Consider the following 21,820-nt stretch of genomic DNA (forward strand, 5'->3'; position numbering starts at 1 on the left):
GCTGTCCTGCTCGGTAGTTTGCTGCAAAACACACTCAGGAATAAGAGCGGGAAAATCAACACAAGGAAATGGAATGGTGAAGAAAGACAAAAACTTACTGTTGCCCTAGGCTCGTGGATTTGTATCCTGGACGCAATGAGCGAGAAGGTAGAATAGGTCGCGGGGTTGTTCTGCAGGTTTGGAGAAGCACTCAAGAATCTCGCGGTCCTCCGGACCAGGGCTACTCATGCCACGAAAGATCAGGACGAAGAGTTCGTCATGTGGCAGGTCCCAACAGTTCACTGACACTTCTTTCCACCAATCAACATAGTCATCATCGACATCGTTGAGGGGGTATAGCGCTCTGACCCAAGGGGGAATCACTATCAAAGTAAACTGACTCTGAAAGGGGGCAGACCCAGGCGGGGCTAATCTCCGCCAAGAGGTGTAGTAATTGGCAGAATCAACCAGAGGCCAGGGTACCAACTGGGCCAACCCAAATTGGCGGCAAAGTGGTTAGGGGCGTAGAGCTCGTAACTTACGCGATCAGTGGCAAGACGAATATCCAAGCAGGAGATGGCGCGACGAAAGGCCAGGAGGGCTCTTTCACTATGATCCCGTCCACTGGGTAAAATCCATCATCAAGGGGGAGGGAATCACCTAGAAAGGACTATTTTTGGGTCCGGCATCTCTCCCAGCAAGTAAAGTAAATAAAACACTCGGAGTAGGGTGAGCTCGATACCTTACGTTGCGGCAAAGCCAGTTCCCAAAAGGAATCAACTGGAGTTCCTTTGGAATATCATCGCGACGGAAGCGAGGGAATAATCTGCAGCCAAAGGCAAAATCCAAAAAGGGCACTAATGTCGGTATCGAAGGGGGGCATTACGGCCCTATAAGGGAACGATATAACGCACCCAATACAGGTTGCCAAGGCCAACGCAAGTACATTATAGAGAGCAGTGCCAAGAGAATTCCAAGGCCCAGTAGGTTGTGGAGAAGTGCAAAGATAAATTTGCAAAGCCAGAATTCCAGGAATGCGATACTCCTATATGGTCACGCTGGTGCAGTAATAGTCGCGCCAGAATGGGTAGGATTTGCTGTGATGCCTCGACCAGCCATATCCATTCTCAAGAAAATTGAATGCCATCAAACTGACCATGCACATAGGGTCAAAGTCAATGGCAACCCGTGATGGTAAGAACATCCAGCAGAGTTATGCTCATCTGCCCAAACCGGAAACCGAATGTATTGCTGGAGGTGTTCCAGAAGCAAAGAGCGGCAGCTAGCGGTGCAGGGGCTAGTATTATGAGGAAGACAAAGCATAGATCGATGGTTTGGTGATACCCACCGCATCCATCGGGCCAAATCTCTCGCCGAACCTCCTGATACCAAATCTTCCTCGGGTGACGGTAGGCCAGAAGCCCACTTTCCTCCTTGGTCCCAACTGAAATCACCAGGCACCTGCGAAGAGCCGCTATGGACGGCGGATGGGAAGCCCATAATAGGCCATAGCATCATCTGGCAAACGATCGCGAGTGTGGGACCCAGACTCGCTGACTATCACCGCCACCAAAGCCCATCAGTCGGCTTCTCTCCTCCCCGGTCTGACGTCTACATCGAATACTCATGTTAGTCCGCCAGTTGAATGCGGCTTCTCAGTGATTCATTGCCTGATCGATAACGAATGGTTTCTTGGATGCCATTTCTAGGTCGCAAGGAATTACTTCTCCATTACGCTCGATTTATACTCAGAATTTTGGAGATTAATTTATAGTTGGGCCAGTGAGTGGCCCTGGTGATAATTAATGAATCATTATTCCATCTGAGGATCGCATCTAAGGCGACAGTGAAAACTTCTCCATTACACCTCGATTTATAGCTCAGATATTTTTGGAGATTAATATTAGTGGCCAGTGAGTGGCCCTGGTGATAATTAATGAATCATATTCCATCTGAGGATCGCATCTAAGCGACAGTGAAGATATTCCACCTTTTCTTACCACCGCAGAGCCAGCATAGTGGCCTGATGTTTTTAATTAAAACATGATTAAAAACCGATGCGATTTTAGATGCTAAAGTTGCAGCAAGTATGGTGGTTCACTGGTCACACGTCATGATGTCGATAGCCATGATCCAATCATCCTCTTCGGCATAAGACTCGCGAAGGATTAAATGACAGCAAACCGTTTGCTATTTTGCATCTTATGTCGCCAAGTACTATAGGCCTTGATCAAGTCAGGAAAGCGGCTCCAACCCCTACATTGAGAAATCAACAGAGAGCCAGCAAACAAGGCAGAAACTTGTTGCTATACACATGGCGAAGCAACCACCAAGGAAGAGAATGATCCTCATTCACGATCAAAGCAGTCTCCTTCGCATGAGGGCACGCTAAAATTTCTGATCTCCTACAACCTGTCCAACTTTCATCAATTCACTGCATACCAGACATCAGATCCATGGGGAGGCAATAAAGTTGGCAAAGGAAGCGTCAGTTCATGACAAAGGCAATTCAGTAGTGCATTCAAGCTTATGGCCTATTTAGAGGCCTATATGGAAACAGTCAAGCCAGTACAAGTGGCCTTGGAGCAACAACATTATAAGAGTAGTGCTGATTCAAGACCTCTTCAGTCAAGACGAAGACCTTTGACTTCGAGTCTGGGGGCAATGTTTGGACCCAAAATGAACATTTTGGTCTGACAAGGCACATCTTGGAGAAATTGAGCCAATATCAGTGGCTCAAGTTATATATTTTCGACAAGCTCGAAATATATATTTAGAGGATAAATAAAGCCTACTATGGAAGTATGAAAAGTCAACTTTAGCATATTTCCTACTTCGGCTAGGAGAAACCGAGCTAGACAAGGAAGGAGGGGTGGCAGACTAACCAAATGAAATCTAAATGAGCTGAAACTTCCAGATTCATTCTAGACATCCTAAGGATAATTTCTTATGAGAGTGCAGAGCTAGTTTTTAGTGGAAGGCCTTCAAACAATCAGTCCTATTTTCTACAGAAGCAAAACTGGAAAACTGGACTGTAAGAGGTCCAGCAGCATTTCCGGCCCAACCACATGGAATAAAGCTCTGAAAATTTGTCACAATGATCTACACTCATTTGGATCATTTGATATGAAGAAGTCGAAGGCCCATTTGAGTTCTTGGTGGAGATATAGCTGCAGCAAAAAAGGAGCAGAAAGTGCTCTCACCTAACAAATCCACTAAGTGTTTAAGTGCTCTCACCAAACAAATCCACTAAGTGTTTAAGTGCTCAAACCTAACCCATTATGATTTGTTTAAAGGCCAAATAGTGTTGCTTGGAAGCCTATAAATAGAGGCAAAAACAAGACAAACCACACACACATTCACAACAACAACATCTCTAAGATGATCTAAGTTCTCTCTAGAGCAACCTCTCTAAGAGCAACTCCTCTCCTTTTCTTTCTCTTAGCGGTGATCACACTCCTAGTCCTAGTCTTCTCAGAAGCCGACTTTCAGTGCCACCAAACCCTCTGTCAGCGTACTTCGGTCCTAGTCTCCTCGGGAGCCGACGTAGTGCCGCGACCACAACGGTTACGGAACCAGCCAAGCAAGGGTAACGCCCTAGCAACCCAGCCAAGCTAAAGTCACGCTTTAGCAATTTCTCCTCATTTCTCAGTGGTTCTCGCTCTGCTCGATCTACAATATTGAGTATCGATTGTGATTTCAAGAAGCTCAGCAAAAGTCCTCGCCACGAGGCACAAAGAATCCCATGCCGAGGTTGGTGCTCTCCTCGTCCACAATCTCTTGAAAGAAGTCAGGTCAAGGGACACCCCCGACGACCGCACCCAAACGGTGCTGGCACGCCCGTGCAAGAAAGAGACTGTTGACCAGCTGCAATAAAATTGGAGCCAAACAGCCGAGGCGCAGTTGGACAGCAGCAATCCCAGCCAACGACGTTCTTTCTAAGAGTTTTTTCTAGGGCTGTCACTCGGTCGGTTTCGAATCGGTTATAGGTATTACCAACTTCAAAACCAAAACTTTCGGTTTCAAAATTGAGCTACCAATTACCAACCAAAATTTTCAGTTTTAATCATAACTACCAAATTCGGTATTTCGGTTTTCGGTTTTCGGTATTACCAACTTTAGAACAACTAATTCTTTGTAATTAAAATTAGAATGAACAAAACTAGGTTCTTCAATTTATAGTCGTAAACTTTGTACTCAGCTCCTAATTATAGTTTTCTTTTGTATATATGACATCAAGTTTGAGTCATTTTCAATAAAATAAGGTTATAGTTTTCTTTGTATACTTTTGTATAGTCGTAAACTTTGTACTCAGCTCCTAATTATAGTTTTCTTTTGTACATATGACATCAAGTTTGAGTCATTTTCAATAAACAAGGTTATTTAACCATATTTGACCAAGTTACTTAAAATACATGTACTATTAATGTAGTAATGTTCATACTATTATGAAAAATTTTATGTTTATTTCTTAATATACATGTATGTGTATTGAAAACCATAATATATAAAGCTAATATTTAGATAATCGGTAAATTCGGTATTTACCAAAACTGAAATAATAAAAAAATCGATTGTCGGATTAATTAAGCTCTATAGCCCTTCCGTATGGAGTTGCAACTATTGAATCCATCTAAAACACCAAACCAATTAAGAGAAGAATGTATCGAGCACGCTATTCTTCGTGAACCCATTTGAACGCCAAAACAGAAAAGGGTAGAAGAGGAAAAAAAAATAATTACGAAGATCCCACGCGCCATAGGAGGAGCGTGAAACTCAATAAAACAGTAACCGCCAGTTAACGAATTCCACGTCGTCTGCCCTTTTCCCACACTCTTTATGTAAAAATTTCCTCGGTTCATTTTTCTGAAACTTGTTGCCAAAGCCTTGTTCCTAACTTTTTCAGAGACACTTTGATCTCGCAATTATCGAATTAGGGTTTTCAGAGAAATGAGTATCCCAAACAAGGATGAGAAGAACAGCAAGGGCTTCTTCGCCGCCATGAGTTCCGGCCTCTCCGTCTTCGGCAGCGCCATGCACCGATCCGTTGGCGGGTTAGCTTTCATTTCTGTCCCTTTTTTTTTTTTTTTTTTTTTCAATCCTCAATCTTTCAGTTCGATTTTTCATGCACTTGGTGTTGTAGAACCCTAATGTTCTCCTTTCTTACTCGTAATCACTTGTTCTTGATTTCGATTGGTAAATTCGACTTGAGCTCTGACATTTTGATCGGATTCTAGCTTTCAGTCTTGAAATGTACTTGCTTTCATTGATGACTGTGATCTCTTTCGGTTTCGGAATTTTTATTTGTGTGTGAATTATGTGATGGAGAGCTCCGTAACCGTGTTTTCGTGGTTCTGTTCTTGATTTTGTGATAAAGGATGCTGAATTAGGTGTCCTTTTTGTTGTGCCACCTTTAGTTTCTGAATACTTACAACTTGAGCTAGAGTGTTAATCAGCTAGCTAGCTAGCTAGGCATCTGGAGTGTTGAATGAGGACTCTTATGTATATATATGTGTGTACTTGTCTTTTGAGGATTAATATTAGAAATACCAATTTAGTCACAAATATTAGATGTCTGGGATTGATATTAGATGATTCTCAACCTGTGATAATCGTTGAAGCAGATCTCTTGCTATAGATTAATTTGAACAAAAGCCTTGGATGGGGGACTTTAGTAAGTTTTAGGGCAGGGGAATGACTGGAATGAAATTCTTAATCATATTATGGCTATTGCTGCAAACTTTCTCTCTTTTTCTCTGCTAGTTATATTAGATGAGTTTGTTGACACTCCAGAGAGTAAGCGTCATACTGATAGCTTCATTCTGCTTCTGGGAAGGGGTCTCCAATAGTGTTGTGCACAACTGTCAGCATTGTATACTCAATGAACTTTAAATAGTGTCCCATGGGGATTTCATTAAAATGGTTAAACATAGCTTCGTCTTTTGATTTGGCCATTAGTTCATCTGCTTGTGTACATATTGATAGAGGAAACTACCCTGGTACTTACTGATTTGTTAATAAGGAGTGAGTTCTATCAGTTGAATGTGATTCTCCTCTTTCATCTAGGATGCTTGGTTATGAAGGGGTGGAAGTTATAAATCCAGAGGGAGGCAAAGAAGACGCAGAGGAGGAAGCTCAACGAGGAAGATGGAAACAGGAGGTATGCTAATTTTTCGTCTCTACAGTCTCCCTTTTAAGGATGTGTTGCTCTTTTATCATTTGCATTTGGTCATTAGGTGTAAGAGTTCGTTTTCATGTTTTTTTTTTTTTTTTGGTTATCAAGTATGTGTTTTTTAAGAGGGTTGGCTTTCTGTTCGGGAAGGAGCATCTTTTTTGTACTCATATAAAATTTTGATGTGGCAATAGGCCAATTCTCATGTTTAACTCCAGATTGCAATGTTTCTGGAGTCTTAGGTGTCATTGTGAATTTATGATAGGTGTAACATTAACTTATAAACTGTATTAGTGAACAGTTGATCAAAAATATGTGGCTTTGTAGCATTTTCTTGTCAGTTCCCCCATTCTCCCCATCCTCAGTGCACAAATAAAATAGGAATTATGTTGTCTTCTTCATGAAATGCTATTGATCATACTTAAACTGAATTTCTTATGCATCTGTACATTTCTCTGTTAAAGGAACGAGACAGTTACTGGAAGATGATGCAAAAGTATATAGGTTCAGATATAACATCAATGGTGACTCTTCCTGTATATATTTTTGAGCCAATGACAATGCTGCAGAAAATGGCAGAGGTTTGTACTAAACATCTGGCTGCGTGTCTACCTGGATAGTTGTGCACATTGCATATATGGTTTGATTGTTTTGTTAACTGTGCAATACCTACAGCTGATGGAATATTCACACTTGTTGGATCGTGCTGATGAATGTGAGGATCCTTATATGCGGTTGGTGTACACCAGTGAGTATGGCTTTCCTTCGCTTGTGATGCACATTCAAGTTTCATTTTATGGTTGATGTATATCTATACATATCTGTTATTCATTACAGCTTCATGGGCTATATCTGTCTACTACGCCTACCAGCGAACATGGAAACCATTTAATCCTATACTTGGGGAGACTTATGAGATGGTTAATCACTGTGGGATTACATTCGTTGCAGAGCAGGTGAGCTTTTGAGGGCCATGACTGTCTGAGTTTTTCATGTACATGCAAAACTCCCCTCCCATGGTGTTACACATTAGATTTTCTCTCCTACTCTCGTGATCCATTTAAGATCGTGAATACCCTTAATTAACCATCATACAACATTATTCCAGGTCAGTCATCATCCACCAATGAGTGCTGCTCATGGTGAAAATGAGCATTTCACTTATGATGTGACGTCAAAGCTGAAAACTAAATTTTTAGGGAACTCTCTTGATGTTTACCCTGTTGGAAGGTATTACAAACTCTGCTTGTTCTTTAATATGTAGTTTTTGATCTCCCGACAATATATTATTCATTTGGATGTCATGCAATACACTAGTGCTGAACTGCTGGTAGAAAGTTTCACCTCTTTTTTCTTCTGGTTTTGAATGGTTTCTAGAGCTAATTCCTTGGGAGAGCTCGATCTCTTCCCCTAGAAAAATGTATAATTAATTATCTGCTTTGGCTGCATTGTAGTGAATTCTTCCTGAAGGAAAAAGATGTAAGAATTAGATATAATAGATAGCTATGCACATATATCAACAATAGATGAACAATTATTTGAATTATGGATCTGCGTCATTTTAGAATTTTTTTTGTACTTTTGTTGATGTATGGTTGGCTTTTTTGAAATTCTATGTAATCAAGTGAGATTTTATTCTTCATTATGATGTGTTTTTTCTTTCTTTCTGTTAATATTTTTTCCTTGAAATTAAAAAATTGGATTGAACATTTATGTTATATATTTTGCGTTTGTTTACAGAACCCGAGTGACTCTTAAAAGAGATGGTGTAGTCTTAGATTTAGTGCCACCTCCCACAAAGGTAAACAACTTGATATTCGGACGGACTTGGGTTGATTCACCTGGAGAGATGATCATGACAAATCTGACAACTGGGGACAAAGCTGTGCTATGTTTCCAGCCTTGTGGCTGGTTTGGGTATGAATTCCTTCAAGCATCTGTTCTGCTATCTATGAATTATTCAAGTGTTTCGATAGCCGTGTTGTTACTGCTAGAACTTTGTAGTACAATGAGATTTGAACTTTCTATTTGTCACCTTTTAATCTCATTGGAATTGATTTCTGAGCTGGTGTTTTTTCTTTGTCTATAAATCAAGAAAAATGCTTCAAAATAAATAATTCACTGGATCCTGAAATGAATGAAATGTTTCAGTACAATCTACTAACGAATGAATTTTGAAAATATTACTTTTGATTTATAACCTTCAGTGTTGGTTTGCAAAATTAGTTTATAGACCATGTAGTAGTTACAAGTTTTGCTAGTGGTGATAAATTAAAAGTTGTATTTTGTTGCAGAGCTGGTCGTTATGAAGTGGATGGATATGTTTATAATTCTGCTGAGGAACCTAAGATATTGATGACTGGGAAATGGAATGAATCCATGAATTATCAACCTTGTGATATGGAAGGGGAACCCCTTCCAGGAACAGAATTAAAAGAGGTACTCATAGTCTTATCTTTGTTGTATATTTTTGTCAGTCAAGTTTCATCTGCAATATGCGCAACTGTATTCTTTGAGTTAAGTTACATCTACATTATTTTTATGAAGACCATTTTAATACTGTTGTAGTGTATTATTTATTATAGAGCAAATGGTGTCCATCTAGAGCGTGGTGAAGGCTTGCTATTCATTCATGTTTAGTAAAATATTCACCAGTATTTATCTGCTAGGTTCAGCTATGTTCTTTGGTACAGAAACAAAGGTTTGAAGAAGATGATGAATCGTTTACTTGAGATTCTCTTTATTCTGGACTGTTGCTTGTATCATGCGGTTATATTGCTGGCTGTATATACTAAATAGTCTAGCTTCTGGCATTCACAAAGAATGATATCTGCAGGTTTGGCATATTGCCAATGTTCCGGAGAATGACAAATTTCAGTACACATACTTTGCACATAAAATAAATAGCTTTAACACTGCTCCTAAAAAGTTGTTGGCATCGGACTCGCGTTTGCGCCCTGATAGATATGCACTTGAGAATGGCGATCTATCCAAAGCAGGTGCAGAGAAGAGCAGGTATCTTTCTCTCTCTATTCGTACTTTTTCCAAAAGGGAATCAGTGTTGGATTATATGTAATATTTCTAATATTACTGTGAAGATCTTTGAACCTGTTATTTATCCTTTGTTTCTCTTTCAGATTGGAGGAGAGGCAGAGAGCTGAAAAGAGAGAACGAGAAGCAAAGGAACAAAAGTTTACACCAAGATGGTTCGACTTAACTGAGGAGGTTACACCTACACCGTGGGGTGACTTGGAAGTCTATCAGTATAACAGTAAATACACTCAACACCGTGCTGCAATTGATAGCTCTGACTCTGTTGATGGGGTTGATGTGAAATCAATTGACTTCAACCCATGGCAGTATGGCAATGTGTCCGCAGAATGAGGTATACCCCGTTTTGTGTTAGCTTGTTTGATTGTGATGCTGGCCCATTTGACTTTTTGGTTTGTGGAAGCAGTTGTTGTCATGTGTACATTGTATCCCATTCCAGAGTCCATCCTAGATAGCTAGCTTTGTTCCTTCTCCCTACCCCAAATCTCTGTTTGTTACTGATATCTCTCATAGTTTAGAGAAAGGCAATGAAATGGAAAAAAGTTTAAAGAGTTTGTTTGGTTAATGCTATGATATTTGGTGTGAAGCCTTCAACCGTTTGTTTGGTTGGTTAATGGCTAAATGCTATGATATATGGTGCCAAGCCTTTGACTCATAGAACAAGCTACTTTTGGTGCCCAGCCTTCGACTGTTTCAATACTTCCCATTTCAGAGTTACTGCTCTGAGTGCAGCCATACTTATGTGGCAAGTCAAGTTTATGACTTTGGATAGAGCTGGTTTCTACCATGATCCTTCTCTCTCTTGATTAAGTTACGTACTCAAAAGTTTACAGGTGCCGCTGCTAGGAAAAGAAATACAGTATTCTTTTGTACATTGTATGGATCTTGTTAGTTGTTATATACTTATTAGGATTTCTTGAATCGAAAAGGGCGCCAAAATACCTTTCTCCAGTAAATGAAAAGGTATACCTGTTTTAAAGAATATGAGATGCAGATGTAAAAGGGAAAAATCCCGTCGAGTAAATTGAACGATAAAATTCAACAAAAGAGACCTCTAGCATATTCTTCATTGTCAAACAGATTACAGTCCTGCCGTAGTTTCACCGTGTGTTGCCATAGTAGCCACAACCTCTCCATACTCGATTGGAAAAACCATTATTTCTTCCATCAGAGAAACCACCATCGGATTTATGGGAAAACCTATTATTTCTTCTATCAGAGAAATCATGAACCCTGCCATCTCTTCTTCCAAAACCATCACCAGGGCCAAATCTTCCTCCCCTTGCTTTTTCTTGTAGATTAGGCAATATTTCCAACACCTTTTACTTCACACTAGCGACTTTCTTCGAACCTGCACCCATATACAGATATATGAAATCAATGAGTGATCCATGTCTAAAAGAAAATATAATCAAATAAGACAATTCGATTGACAACAATTCCATAAAATGAAGAAAACACACTTTACCAGCAAGAATATCCAAATCTCAGCAGCTACTTCAAAACATTCACCCTTTCCGTCAGTTATTAACTTCATACCCTTTAGTGACTCAACCTTCTCCTCGGGCAAGAACCTCTTCAAGAGTTTATAAGCTCAAATGAGAGAAAGTTGGTGGAAATCAAGAGGCAAACATATTGAAAAAAACCTAACTGGTTCAACTGTCAGCAGATTGATTATCGGAACCATATGATCTAAGTCATATAACTTGATCATTTCATGCAGTGTTTTTTTTTTTTTTTTTGTGGGACTTAAAATAAAACAAGGCAAGAGTGATTAATGCTAATCCCCGGTGTGTAAAGGGCTCTTCCACACTCAAGCAGTACCGTGACATGGTAAGAACTAAGAAGTGCTCTCTTTTTTATCTCGGTGGAGCCCTGCACACCGTAGAACAATAGCTCACGTTTTAGATCGGCAATTTCAGATCAAAATGCATCATGTAATGAGAAATAGATAAGAAAAAAAGCTTACAGCAGTCTTAGCAAGGGCCTTTGCCAGTAGTTTTCTGCATATAGGCCAGAGGTGTTAAGAAGCTCCTCTGCAATAGACTCGAAAGCGGGAATTTCACTGCATGCGATTAGAAAAAGTGCATTAATATCTGATTATCTGAACCCAATCAACCTCAGTTTTGTCTGGAAAAACAAAGAAAAAGAGCTCGCCTCTAAGTACCTCATTATACATTGCAACCATTCAATACCAAAAGAGAGAAACAATCCAGGATCCTCACCTGCTCTCCCTGTGCATCCACATCGATGGATATAGTCTTCTGCATTACGTGGAGGTTCATACTGAATCATGAACGATAAAAGTAAATGAGATGAACAAATATAGATAGAGTTCTAATTAAATTGCACTCACACATACCTGGATAATTAATTGAATATCATTGATATCCGGTCCATGTGCTGCAACATTTGTGGCTACTAATGTCAAGAACTTCAGACCCTGAAGCCGAAAGTGTCACCTGAAGATACCAGATACGTACAAGAAGGTGGGAATTAATTCTGTGAATAGAAGCTAAGACCCTGAAAATACCTTGTTTTGTAAGTTTTACAAAGAGAAGTAAAAATGTATCATGTTTAAGTAAGTGTTTAACTATAGCTCACGTTGAGCCTGCTGTATGTCCCCATGCAAAGATTATGCTCCAAGCAACGAGCAGCAAGTTTAGAAGCACTTTCCTTTGTCGCAATGAAAACTATTGTATTACCTCCGACTCAGAAACATAGAAATTGGATACATGAGGAATTCAAAGTCCTCCCTATCCGGTCCATGTTGCAATATTGTAAATTTGCAATATATATAAGTCGCCTTGATGACGGTCTACCTCCATTTTGGTCTGAATGAATCTATCTCACCCTTTGTCACGCTCATAATATATAGGGTGTTTGGTAATGCTATGATATTTGGTGCTGTTGTGCCAAGCCTTCAATTCGACCATATAGAAGGAGCTATGTTAATGGCGCAACATCACGCTATGCTTCAGTAGTCCAAGTTTTTAAATTTTGGATATGCTGGTTACTTTTCTCTAAATGACATGTTTTTTCTCTTCATTAAGTTATGTAGCTCCTTTAGCCCTGCAAGTGCTGACTGTGCCGGATCTAGCAGGATAAGAAAAACTCAGTATGATTTTTTTTTTTTTTTTGTCAACTAACTCTGTATGGATTTTGAATCACAAAAAAAACTCGATCCAATACAACACCTTTAATTTTCTCCAGTAAATAGAAAACTGAATTTAAAAAAGTGGACTTTCATTTCTACAAACTTGATCGAGAAGCGTAGGGACAGGGAAAATCCCATCGGCTAAAATAAAAGAAAAAAAAGAAGGGTAAGCCCTCTAGTGAATATTTTCTTCATGATCATATATGCTCTTCCCTTCACGTCGATTTACTGGCTTTCATCACTTCCGACCCTTATATGCAACCTTCATTTACAGGCTACTTGATGAGCAACGCTCTAAGTTTCACCATCTGTTGCCATAGTTGCTGCGACCTGTCCCACCTTGACCGGAAAACCTATAATTTCTTTTATCAGAGAAACCACCATCGGATTGACTGGTCTTCATTTTTTCATTACCAACCAAATCAACCTTTTTATAATTTGATTTAAGATACCTGGAGGGAGCAATCTGAAAAAGAAAAATGAAATTCGTTTATAGGTATGTGCCAAAGGTTCAAGGTTCATAGAAGGAACTGTCACCCCAACTTCTATGTAGAACTTTTTTGGTTCAAAGTTGAACAACTCGGGTTCATATACTTACCTCTTCCACCCAATGGGGCATGGTAGTACTGAAGAGAAGCGTTTGAACTTTAGCTACATCATATTCCTTGCCTGCAAACCCATGAAACAGAAATAGATATAGAAGATATGTACTTTGTGAAAATATGAAAACACCCGTTGAGCAAATTAAGGTATACCTAGAATGAATTCAACATGTTCAACTAACCCCTTCTTTGACATTTCATCAGCTTCACCAAGGACCCGAAACTTCAAATTGCTCAAGTCTATGTTGCCCTTTTCTATTTGATCCTACACCAAACTCGCATTACTTTAACTTGGGAATTCGGCAAAGCTAACACTACAAGAACTCAAAATTAAATATCGGAAAGTACTTGATCGATCTCTACCTTTACACGGCCAGGTGTTCCAACAATGATATCAACCCGGCCTCTCTTTAACTTCTTTGTTTGAACCTTGTGGGAGGATCCTCCGTGTACACAACATGACACTATTCCCAAAGAACCGCCGTAAAATCCAAATTCCTTAAGAACCTGAATGAACAAAATTAATTGTCACGCATGCGTGGATATGATACTAAGCAAAACAAACTGAGGTTGATGGTAAATGATATATACCTGTATGGCCAAGTCCCTTGTAGGTAAAAGTACGATAACAGTTGGAGCCCTGTACCCGGTCTTTTTAGATTGTTCTGCAGAACCATTTATTAGAGACTCCAGGATGGGTAACACAAAAGCCAGAGTTTTATCCTGCAACCAACATTGCAAAAATGTACATATAATGTCCAATATTAACAGACAAACTGCCATTGAATTTTCTAAATTGAATTCTTCAAACAAAGGCCAAAAGCACGGAGATATGGTATATTATGTGTCTACTCAACAAAAGTTTTCATTTATCAATATATGAATATTTCTCACGGTTATATTTTTTCAAGTAGTCAAAGTGATAACTAAGAAAAAAGGTGTGATATCAAATTCAAGTTTAGTTATAGATTTACTGAATTCCAATGTATGATGCTAAAAAAATATCTTACTAGGTATTTTGTATATTTATGAATGAAGATAAACAGCTTGGTCTCCTCAAACTAGTCGAATCTGTTTATGTATGTGGAAAAATCGAAAAGAAATAATATTTAGCTACTCATTTAGTACCTGGCCAGCGCTAGCCTGACCCATCAAGTCGAACCCATCCAAGATGGTATCGAAGGTCATGGCCTGAATTGGAGACAAGGACTCGACCCCCCTCTCCTTCAACTTAGCCATCAATGGCTGCGAAATCCGAAACTGCGACACCGCATTAGGTTTCTCCTCCTCCTCCACATTCTTTTTCTTCTCCTCTTCCTCCACCTTGGCCTTCTTTGATTTCTTTTTGGTCATCGACACCGCTTTCGGGGTCTCCTCCTCCCCGTTCGTTTTCTTCTCCTCTTGCTCCACCTTGTCCTTCTTTGATTTCTTCTTAGTCTTTTGTGCCTCAAACTCGCTGTTGGGTTTGGCATTGTTCAAGGGCTCGCTCCTGTTTTCCTTGTCGCCAGCATTCACGTCCATATCCAAATCCTTTCGCTTCTTTGACTCTTTCTTACTCTTCTTCTCAATTCTCATCGGAATCGGAGTTTCTACGCGTTCCTCTTTCGCCTTTTTCATCTTCTTCTCCTTCTTGTCAATACCTATGGAAGACATGGCGGTGTTCTATAGAGTGAAACGTATATATATTATAATGTATTAGTGTATATGTTATTTATATCGCGAGGGAGAAGGGTTTCTCCTGCTTCCGAGGAATGTAGCAGTGAGTTGCATTACAAGGAAAACCAGAGAGGTTAGGGTTTGGCTGCTTTTATTAGGGTTTAGTAGCATTGTTTATTGGGGTTTTTGACCAAAAAAAAAAAAGCATTGTTTATTGGGCCGTCGAATTGTGTTAACCCCTCAGGTCCGGCCCAACACTAATTTTTACTTACATGAACCACATCAACATGCCCAAATTGCCCACAACAGATGATCCTCCAGAGAAAATTGAAATGACCACATGTACAGCTTATTAACAAACCATGGTTCTGGAAACCTAAAAACAAACGTACATACTACCCCTAATCACCGAGATAGGAATATCATTCACTATGATTGTCGTTAAACATGGTAGAAAAACTCGCAAAGATCCCAATCGATCCCAGAAATATTGAAAGAAAGTTGCCGACACCCTGCCCCTCTACTGAGATCCACCCATCAGGACAACGGCCAACTACATTGAGCTGCTGGTTCAAGACGAGTAGCTGAAACTTGTGAAGAGGAAGTTCATCCAATTAATTAATGATCCAAACTACAGTCTAATAACACTACTAACTTGTTTGGTTCTGAGTACTCTTCTTGGCCTGCAAAGGTCGATCGACGCTCACCGGCCGGCCTCTCAACCACCTAAAGAAGGCAGACATGTAAGTTTAACTTACATGGTAACATGCATGTTCCGATGTTCGCTTTGTCCAAAACAACCAACCTTTTCTCCAAGTAGCCAGGCCTGCCAATTCAAAGTGGCCAAAGCCCCTGGCTTAAACTCGAATACTGAAAGACTTGGGGTGTTTTACAGTGCTCTCTAGTTTCATTACTCATTCTCTCGAAAATTAATGAGTTAGTCTAACTCCAGAACACTATAGAACTTTCGGAAATGACTTATGCATATGCAACATCGCAAATTTGCATTGTCACCTTGATGACCCTACCTGCCATTTCAAATCAAAAGTCCATGAATCTATCTCATGCACCCCTTTTTTATGGACCCGGATGACGAGAGTCCCTGCGAATCATGTCCCTCCCAATTTAACGAGCTTGACGCCTCCATGATTAAAAGCTTTATATCATTTGAATTCGAAATTCAAATGACTAGAAATGCATGGCATGTACAATTCAGAGACTGATTGCCTTCCAGCCAATGTCCCTTGTGAAATAATTCATCTTGAAACAATTGATTTTGAAAGAATGAACAAACTGCGGGGTGGTCGTTTTCAAGTGCACTTAGTTTGCTAAGAGGCTATGGCCCTCCATTACAGATGCACAACTTCTTTTGAAGTCTCGTAATTATATATAATTAGCCGACAACCTACTGCCTAATATATATATTGCTGCAAATTTGGGTGGAATCGGATCTTACTTAACGCATCTTCATCAATCTTGTTCAAAATTGTTGTACTTGTTCAAAATTCTCATCACCTCTAATGCTAGCTAGCCAATATTAATTACAAATTTCGGGAGCCACTAGTTAAACGAAATTCATATCAATTAAGAAATTACATTCATAATGTGAAAATTATTGCGAATCTCACACTAACCGACAGTTATTAGTTATTGATGGACAATTATCAATGAAGATCAGAAAAATCCAGAGTTTTCAATTGCTTACCCACGTAAAATTCATAGATCAACCTTCACTCTGATCAACAATATGTCAATTCATCATCCATTATGAAACTCACACCAATCAATGGTTGTAAATTACCGAAATTGAACTCATCACAAAATTCACATCAATCAACGATTGTTAGTTATTAATATATAAAGTTGATCTAATATGAAGTTCACACTAATCAACTAGTGTGTCACTTGTGTGCATTCAGGCAATATACACTAACAAATTCCATGCACCTTGTAAATTACCTGACCATAAAACTTAAATTTTCTTCTATGGCATGGCTCTTTGGGATATATAAGAGCTTTGTTCTACCACTTCGTCATTCCTTTCTTCTTTGCAACAAGGTAACTTGTGTCTTGGGTGGGTATACTGCAGATTGGCTTTGCCTTTAATGTTAGCGTATTCTGTACTTAAAGAACTAACCGTGTATTCCGAATAAGTTCTCCATTTTAAATGTGGGGAACAATTTTTTATGCTTAGTTTGGGAAAAATGAAGATAAAGTTGAATTAATCTTCCATTCTTCATCGCCTGGATAAGTCATGGGTCAAAAGCTTACCATTTGGCACAGTCAAGTATACCATGCTATCTTTCTCTTGCCATAGCCTTCTTGGTCTTCAACTTCATTTTCTTTTGTACTTCTTTGCTTTGGTCTACGCCATTATATAATACAAAATATCTATACATATAAGAAAATTTTACTGCATGTTGATATATAGTATATATCATTTTTTTTTTATTAATAGAATTTAAAGATTTGCATTATAAATTTTTATAATAAAATATACATTTAAAATAAGATAATTTTAGACATAATAACAAGATGAACAATAAAAGAATCATCCAAATGAAATGAATCTAAAGAAACCACCAAAAAATTAAGAATTTGATAGTGAAAACATACATCTTAAACCACATTATTTTCGATATAAGCATAAGATCTACGTACATGCACTATACACTATTAACTATATATAAATTTCTGAAAACAATTCATGTAAAAGAATAATGCAGCGACACAAATGATATTAGTAGATCAATTTCACCAATATATTTTACAACCTGTATATCACGTACTCAATTACAAAACTAATTTGTAGCTAAAAAGATCAAGATGGAGACAGGATATTATGATATCTTAAGGGAACAATTTATGATTAAGTAGCGTGTAACTAAACCCATGGAATCTTTTAAAAGTGGCTTATAGTTTTGTTCTTTATAATGTCCACCTGAATTTGGTGTTGAAGAATAACTGAATGAGGATCAATATCTGCTGCCAAAATGTAGTGATTTACAGACTGTTGGGTTGCAAAGTCTGTGTTTGAAAGGCTCCACGGAACAGAAAGACAGATGAGACTTGGATCTCAACCGCCACAATGACCCCAATTAGATTTATATTCATGATGAATGTGAGAGAGAGATCTGGGTGTTACTTTTACGTCAAGAAATCCTTTTCTGTTACGTGAACTTCAATTCTACTTCCTCCAGCAAACACTATCGGTTTTGAAACGAAACATTCATATAGGATCGACCTTTCTTTTTTCTTACCATTTCCAGACCATACCAATGACTTTCTTCACAGATTAATTTTTGACTTGTTGTGGTTAAGAATTTACTCAAAGAAGTATTTTTGCTTGACACGAGCGTTTAAGACACCTCTCTCTGGCTATCAGACATTTTTTCGTTATTTTCAAAAAATTTACATTCCAACGAGTCGAATATTAAGTTCAGGACTTTTGTTTTACCTAGAAGTTATCGTAATATATTTCACTGTAATATTAGTCTATATAAAAAAAAATTATATGAGAGTGTCTTTGGGCTCTCTTTTTTTTAAAAGAAGCGTAAGCTAGGGTTTCACCCTAGGCAAAGTTCCTTAGCACAATGGAGGTGGACTGGCAGCGCCTTGCTCCACCCTTTGATCCATGTGGCGTGACTGGCTTAACCCGACTCAATGCAAATCAAGTTGCTTAATATTTTAGACACATTAAGTGTTGTCTATATTTACATGACACATAATATGTGAATGATTAACGATATCGTACAATATATATATGACACAAATTTTATTACAAACTTCACACCAACTCATAACTCATAATCACTTGCATGCGCAGATGACTATGGCTGTTACATTAAGCGTAATTGAATTACATGTAGTAGTGTATACTTATTACATCAGATTACTATTAGCTTATACGTCTTATACATAAGCTCAAACTGCTTGATCATGTGATGGCATGGGCTAATTGTATGCCATTGCCAATGCGATAGAAAATGTGAGTCCTCCTATCCTTTATTACTCATGTGACACCACTCTTTTGTGGATTGTAATGTTCCTAAACGCCAACAAAAGCAGCAGACCCGTTATAACTAACCCCTAAAATTTTAAATAGAAAAAGACATTAGTATAAAGGAGACAAGCAACGTTGTGGTCACATTGTTGGCATGGCATTTCCAAAATGCACTCAACATCAGCTGGCACTTCAACAAGGCTAGCCGAGAACAATTTTACATCATGCAAGCATCTTATTTTTTTAGTTAGTTAATTATCACCAATACATTACCCAAATCCATGTCTGTAGTACTTGTATTTTTTTAAACAATTTTTTAGACATTGTAAGGGATAAATGAATCTGACTGTTGAAAATAAATGCGCAGTTTTGAGTTATAATTTTAGGCTATGAATTTAAGAACAATTCTTAGATTCACTCCTAGGGTGAATGAGTATATTCACTCCCATTGTCGATTAACATACTTTCACTTAATAAATTTATAATCCACCGGTACATATCTTAAATAAGCCTTTAAAGATCATCTCTGTAAAAAAATCAATCGAATCAGAATTCATTTAATTATCTAATTGAATCAAACAAATGGATGGTTCTAACAACACTAACTACTATTATGATGAACCGTCCATATATTTCATCGAAATGAATGACTAAAAGGTCTTCAATTTGAATTTTTTTTTTTACAGAGCTAATCTTTGTATTACGTTATACAACATGAATGGTCGGATTAGAAAATTATAAAGTTATTATGCCTTAATCGCAAGAGAAGGTGAATATGTTCATTCACCCAAGGGGTAAACCTAAGAATTGTTCTAAATTTAATACATGTGATTAAAATATCATTTGTCACTCATAGTTCCCTAAAAACGTGTGTGTGTACCACCGCATGTGGTCAAATTGGTAAGAGCCTCCACGTGTGAAACCCTCACACCCAGATTTTAATCTTGCTGACACTAATTGGAGTTTAAATCTCAATATATTCTTGTTGCCAAGAGAATTAGAGGAAGCGTCTTTACATGACCTCCCGGCACGATTAGTCTTTGGGCCTAGAAAGTCTGTAAGGATGTTGTGTGGTCACGGTAAAAAATAAAGTAAAAATGTGTGTGTAAATAGAAGACATTAAAATTATTTATAATTACGATTATCGAAATGAGTGTTTCCGACTATGAACAAGTGTTGAGAGTAGCCTATCATGATTTACATAAAAATCTAAAGCAGAACAAATTAAAATGTATTATAGTAGTCGATTGTCTGATCACATGAATAAATCTCACTTTTTAGAAATGGATAAATAATACAACTACAAACTAATCTACAAACTAATATAACTATATATCATTGTCGCTAAAAAAGGGCTACTCTACTCACCAATAAGAACATAATTGTGGTGCTCAAAATTGAGACTCATTGATGCAATACATAATAATCTCTGTCAACTAAAAAAAAAAATTACATGTAAAAAATTTAACATAATACGTACAATTCAAAAGTATTGTCGAATTTACTTTCAAACAAACTCAACGCTCTTGATTATTAGTATTTATGGTATTTATTTTTTTAAACAGTGTATTCATAGTATTTTATACCCTATACAAATTTAACTTTTTTCTGGTGTGATTTATTAGAATCACACATATATCTGCTGTAGCCAGAGATTCATCCAGCCAGTAAACAGGAAAGAACAAGAAAATAAGAAATGATGCACTTTTAGTTTTTCCAGCTTTCTTGGGATCTCTTTTTCTCTTTCTTCCACGCTCATATTCGCATGGGCCAGCTTGGATGAGCTAATTAGCTACCTGCCAAACCCAAACGATCTTACTTGTCGATCATGTGACTCTTCACACCTGTCATGTCATGTGCCTTTCTTATCTCGATTCTTTCGCACAGAGAAGATGGAGATTTCTTCAGCCATTTTTGCTGGACGTGTACATAATGTACTTTCATGATTTCGATCATCTTTGCTTCACAGATCTAAAGACCTGAAGACATGATCTACTCTTGAAACACTTGTTATGTATTGGATTGATTCTGGAAGACATGAAACATTCTTCACGGATTCCCGATCTTGATCGGTCTCCAAAATACGTGTGTAGTATCTGTACTATTAGTCTATTATTATGAGTAGAGAATTTGTTCTCCATAACTGATTTTTTTTACTAATTTGCTCCTTATATATTAAAATATTTTGAATCAGAAATAAACAATAGAGATAGTAAAGTCAATTAACAAAATAAAAAATAAAAACAGAAATTCAATTATATGTAGTGGAGACATGGTGGGGGTTTCCATAATTTTTAGGGAAAATCATCCGTACAGTACCTGACATTTTCCTCATTCTAAACTTCAGTACCTCACGTTCAGAAAATATCAGAACGGTACCTGAGGTTTCGACCCCGACCGAAGATCGGTACCTAGTGCCGTTACCTCCGTTACAAAAATTGACAGCTGAAGGATATTTTCGTCTTTTCATATTTTAATATATTATTTTTTTATCTAATTCATTTTGTTTCTATTTTCTTTTTCTCTCTCCCTATCATTCCCCCCCCCCCCCCCCCCCCCAACTCTCTCTCTCTCTCTCTCTCTCTCTCGGCCCCATTCAAACCCAGAGCCCTTCCCTGCAATCTACATCATGTCTCCTCTTCTTCCTCCCTAAATCTCTCATTGATGAGAGCCCTCTCTAGCTACTCCACCCTCTGCAACAATGATCCCAGCAGCCGAGTTTGCCGGTGAACCAACTCCGTCACCAGACCCACCATCTTCTCTAGTAGCTCCTCTTTTTTCTTGCTTTGCATTGAATTAGAGTTGAACCCAACTTTAAACCCAGCCAAGGAGTAAACCCAATGACTTGCTCAAGGACTTGGCTTTGTTGGGTTTCGGGAAATCGAAGTGATCGACATGGAAATCTTCTCAAGTTGTTTTCCTTTAACCACTTTGGTGGTGTTATGTGTTGAAATTTGCTATGGGTGTTGTTTGAATCACAAAGTTTGGGGATGGGGTCGTGTGGTTGTGGTTGTGGTTGTGGTGGTGGTGATGGTGATGGTGGCTGATGAATGATGGCTTTCCAATTCCTCCGCTGCCTCCTATCGAAGCCAGCCACTTCCACCTCTCGAGCAACTCTGCTGGAGTGCTGTTGCTGTGATGGTGATGGTGGCTGATGGTGGCTCACTGACTCTGCTAGAGTGTTGTTGTGCTGCTGCGCC

General features: G+C 38.4%; 2 protein-coding genes across 4 annotated transcripts; one reads left to right on the forward strand and one right to left on the reverse strand.

Moving 5' to 3' along the window:
• The first annotated feature begins 4,850 nt into the window (after positions 1-4,850).
• On the forward strand, positions 4,851-9,788 carry LOC112167351 (oxysterol-binding protein-related protein 3C). Of its 2 annotated transcripts, none has more exons than XR_005810586.1 (10): positions 4,851-5,033; positions 6,046-6,139; positions 6,616-6,732; positions 6,827-6,899; positions 6,989-7,107; positions 7,260-7,381; positions 7,892-8,068; positions 8,446-8,590; positions 8,974-9,166; positions 9,289-9,301. XR_005810586.1 is itself a non-coding variant. In XM_024304365.2 (10 exons), the coding sequence occupies exons 1-10, from the start codon at positions 4,930-4,932 to the stop codon at positions 9,533-9,535; spliced, it is 1,377 nt and encodes a 458-aa protein (XP_024160133.1). In that variant the 5' UTR covers positions 4,851-4,929; the 3' UTR covers positions 9,536-9,788. The 2 variants fall into 2 exon arrangements, 1 of the variants encoding a protein (XP_024160133.1); XM_024304365.2 differs by having other exon boundaries at positions 8,988-9,166; positions 9,289-9,788.
• Positions 9,789-12,367: 2,579 nt separating this feature from the next.
• LOC112163978 (DEAD-box ATP-dependent RNA helicase 7) lies at positions 12,368-15,550 on the reverse strand. Of its 2 annotated transcripts, XM_040519390.1 has the most exons (7): positions 15,376-15,550; positions 14,090-14,601; positions 13,553-13,684; positions 13,325-13,468; positions 13,115-13,226; positions 12,958-13,028; positions 12,368-12,825 (listed from the first exon to the last, which is right to left on the reverse strand). In XM_040519390.1, the coding sequence occupies exons 1-7, from the start codon at positions 15,383-15,385 to the stop codon at positions 12,661-12,663; spliced, it is 1,146 nt and encodes a 381-aa protein (XP_040375324.1). In that variant the 5' UTR covers positions 15,386-15,550; the 3' UTR covers positions 12,368-12,660. The 2 variants fall into 2 exon arrangements, with proteins under 2 accessions (XP_040375324.1, XP_024155998.1); XM_024300230.2 differs by lacking the exon at positions 15,376-15,550 and having other exon boundaries at positions 14,090-14,698.
• Positions 15,551-21,820: the final 6,270 nt, after the last annotated feature.

Source organism: Rosa chinensis, chromosome 5 (assembly GCF_002994745.2).
Source record: "Rosa chinensis cultivar Old Blush chromosome 5, RchiOBHm-V2, whole genome shotgun sequence".
Classification (NCBI taxonomy): Eukaryota; Viridiplantae; Streptophyta; class Magnoliopsida; order Rosales; family Rosaceae; genus Rosa; species Rosa chinensis.